Source organism: Chanos chanos, chromosome 5, assembly GCF_902362185.1.
Source record: "Chanos chanos chromosome 5, fChaCha1.1, whole genome shotgun sequence".
NCBI lineage: Eukaryota > Metazoa > Chordata > Actinopteri > Gonorynchiformes > Chanidae > Chanos > Chanos chanos.
The window spans coordinates 38,007,219-38,010,814 of NC_044499.1; the positions used below are offsets into that span (position 1 = coordinate 38,007,219).

Sequence of the window (3,596 nt, forward strand, 5' to 3'; positions counted from 1 at the left end):
TATCCAGTCTCATTATGTTAATGGCAGCCATTCTAAATGTTTCTTTGAGATGTAATTCGGAGAGGTTGTTACGTGCCTTGTTTTAGACTACCTCTCTTTTTTTTTTTTACGAGAATCCACTCCACCCTAATTGTCTGACATTGAGAACATTCACCCTCATAAGTGTTGGCCAAATGTCTGCTCTCCTCAATAGAAGACCGTCTGTACTCGGCACAGAAACAAAGAAAAAGGGGGAGAGAGAGAGGGAGAAAGAGAGAGAGAGAGAGAGAGAGAGAGAGAGGGAGGGGGGTGGACGGAGAGGTATTAAAATAGCTCCTGAGTGTTTTCGACAATACCTTTACAAAACCCCTCTGTTTAAGCGGACCTTGAGGCTACAAAGTCTTGAGTGATAAATGACAAGAACAAGTACTAAAAATTCCATACAGCTCCTTTCTCTGCAGTTTTCCCTCTAAATGATGATTAAAATGTACTACAATGTATAAAAAACGCTATGTAAAACAGAAGACAATTTATTAAAATATATATTAATTTTCACTTTAAGTTAAAATTACACCCAGGCCGTATACAGTTCACCAGTCAATGCTGTGCTGATGTTGTGGCAATATTGTCTCAAAGTTACGGCATACCAGATCACCGGGGCGTTTTATGAGTTTAAGAGCATCATCTGGTTGGAGGACGAGACTGAGAAAAAGCAAAACAGTTAGTAACTTCCTCTTCCCCCTATTTAACATCTGAACTGCTACACCAATGTATATGCAAAGAACCATCCACCAAGACTGCAGAAAAAGAATCATTATCCCTTTGGTTTCTATAACGTTAAAAATACACTAAGGAGCGATCCACATCCCTACCACAGTGATTGGCAGAGTCACACACACACGCACATGCACACGCAAACGCACACGAACACGCGCACACACACACAGTCACAGAGATCTCTAATGGACACAACTGTTCATTGCTTCAGCCTGAGACGTAATCAGGCATAGAGTCCAGTTGGTTGGCCAGACACGACCAGGAACCCTAAATCTGCCCTTTATGCATCATCAAAACTCCACAACCATCGAAAGACTCTAAGAACCCAACGATCGGTCCATAGCTATGATAAAAGTCCTAGGTGTGTTCAAGTCCTTCCTTTAATGTTTCACCATCAACAGATCTGTAATTTGTCTTGTTTTCCTCTCCTCCTTTATGTGTGAGTCCAACTGACTGGCACCCAGTGAGTCTCTGTTTCCACTCTCCTCAGTGCCGCCCTTAACTCGTTGAAGGCCGTGTTCAGGTCGTCGTTAACGATGACCTTTTCAAAGAGGTGACCGTACTGGCTTTCCATCTGTTGAGAGGTACTGATCATCTCCTGGAAGTCTTCCTCCTGGCACACAGACAAACACACAAACAAGGGCATAAATACACAGAAGAAATATATCCTGGTAAAAATTAATCTCATCACCACATCTGTAATGTCTCAGACACATAATCACTACAGTATCTAATCCAAAGAATTTTCATGGATTTTCCTTAATCTAAAATAAAATCTTTGCCTCTTCTGGTTCTCAATAAAACATGTCTTAAAAATGAGAAAAGAATTCTCACCAAAATATTCATTATTGATGTATAAAAGATAAAACTGATATTTAATGTTTTACTGAAGTGGTAAGAAGTCCCAAAACAGACTTGAGGTCTGGATCAACCTCAGTCATATGATAGGATCTTACACAGGAAAACTTTTCAGATCTGGTGAAACATGCACCTTCAAACGCTGACACTGAAGAACGATGGTTAGGATCTAAAACCAACTTCAATCATTAGACTATGTTAAAAAAAAAAAAAAAAAAGAAAAAAAAAAGAAAAAAAGAAACCTTTTTTTTAAACCCCTTTAATATCGTAAAATCTGTGATATTATAAGGTAATACTTCAGCTATGACATGTCTGTCCTATCTCTAACCATGTGGCCAGTGTCCGTCTGTCACTGGGTTTTGGTGAGCTAAATGCCCTCTGACCGTGTCAAGCCTACGGCTACTCCAGAGGAGTGTTTATATTGTGAGGCTGGTTTCTAGTGTCTGTAATAGAGAACATGGCATGGTTTGAGTGGCTTAACTGATTTTAGAACACGGTTTTACTGGAGAGACTCAGAACTGCCACAAATCAGCAAGAGAGAGATATATACAGAGATTCTGCCAACCCAGCACTGTAAAGTAACTGACAAAACACACACAAGGCACACACACACACACACTCAGTCTATAACTGCACCGTCTTAAACAGACCAGGGAAGTACAGCCACGAGCTACTTCAGAATCTCCCTGTTGTTCAGCTTTGTTTTTGGATGACTCTAAAATTAAACTGGGTCAAGGTCTTTTAAACACAAACCAAAAATGTTTGACAAACCAATCATCGCACTCCCTATATAGCTCTCTTATTCAAAGGACCCAGAGTTTGTGGCAGGTCCAAAACCCCAAAACCACAGTTCACCAAATCAAACATTCTAATACATTTAAAGCATTTATATGACTCAGAATTTCTTTCAGAAAACATTATGTATTTGAAAATATATTTCAGCGAGAGGGCCTCGTGCCATGTTAGAGAGGAACACTTCTGAGCATGACTTATGTTGCTTCCAGTTTATCTTGTTGAGATGAAAGAAAATTTGCTTCCAACTCACGTTCCAGGACCAGTAGCCAGGTCACAGTGGCTTAGTCACCTTCCTGTCATCTTCCTCCCTCAAAATCTCTTTCCTTGTTTGTCCTTATCCTCTCTTCATTTCTCTCTCTCTCTCTCTCTCTCTCTCTCCATTCCCCACAGTCTGTCTATCCCCTCCTGTACTCTACCCCCTCCCTCACACTTTTCTCCTCTCTCCCTCTCTCTTTCTGGCTTGCTCTCTGGGGTGCGAGCTGTAGAGCTGGGCTAGCTTTGGCGGAGCAGACTGGGGTCCAGCAGGCCCTCTACGGGCAGTGGACTGGTGGACGATGCACGTCCAGGCCTAGACTCGCATACAAACCACAGCACGATACTGAGAAATAATTTTGGAAAGGAGAGACAGCAAGTCAGGAGCCAGTGCTGTCAAAACTCACTCTCTCTCTCTCTCTCTCTCTCTCTCTCTCTCAGGAGTTCTGCTAATCTCTGGCTCATTCAAAACTTTGATGGAAAATCTGTTTTTATTGGTTCATATAAAGAGCACCTGGCTGCTGTATTAAAAAAAGAAGAAGAAGAAGAAAAAAAAAGAACGTATCAGGTTTGTCAAGAGGTCTTCGTTTTATATTCCTGAAGGCCCAAAGTCTCCTCATCCTTGACAGAGATGGCATTACTGAGCTTAAGAGAGAGGAAAAAAATACCACTACGGTTTTAAACTGTTCACCCTGCCACCATAACGACATATTTACAGCCAGACGCTATAACACATATGCGACTAGCTCTGCCAGCCTAGTTTCTTCTGACACTGCCATTGAACTCTCTCAGGGATTTTGTTCTTGTGTTCTTGAAAACAGATATAAAGGTATTTGGGTGCGCTTTTAGAAAAAAAAAAAAAAAAGGATGAAAAATGACATCAGCGTTATACAAGAGATATTAAAGTGAAAACAATAGGAGCAGAAGGCCGGCTT

At 41.2% G+C, this 3,596-nt stretch overlaps 1 protein-coding gene across 1 annotated transcript in view; it reads right to left on the reverse strand.

The window, feature by feature from the left end:
• Positions 1 to 1,071: 1,071 nt before the first annotated feature.
• The window catches only part of mpp7a (MAGUK p55 scaffold protein 7a), a 67,626-nt gene continuing 65,101 nt past the window's right edge, over positions 1,072 to 3,596 (reverse strand). Inside the window, exon 16 of the mRNA XM_030774025.1 lies at positions 1,072 to 1,369. Coding sequence (XP_030629885.1) covers positions 1,190 to 1,369 — 180 coding nt within the window. The 3' untranslated portion in view covers positions 1,072 to 1,189. The remainder of the gene's footprint in view (positions 1,370 to 3,596) is intronic.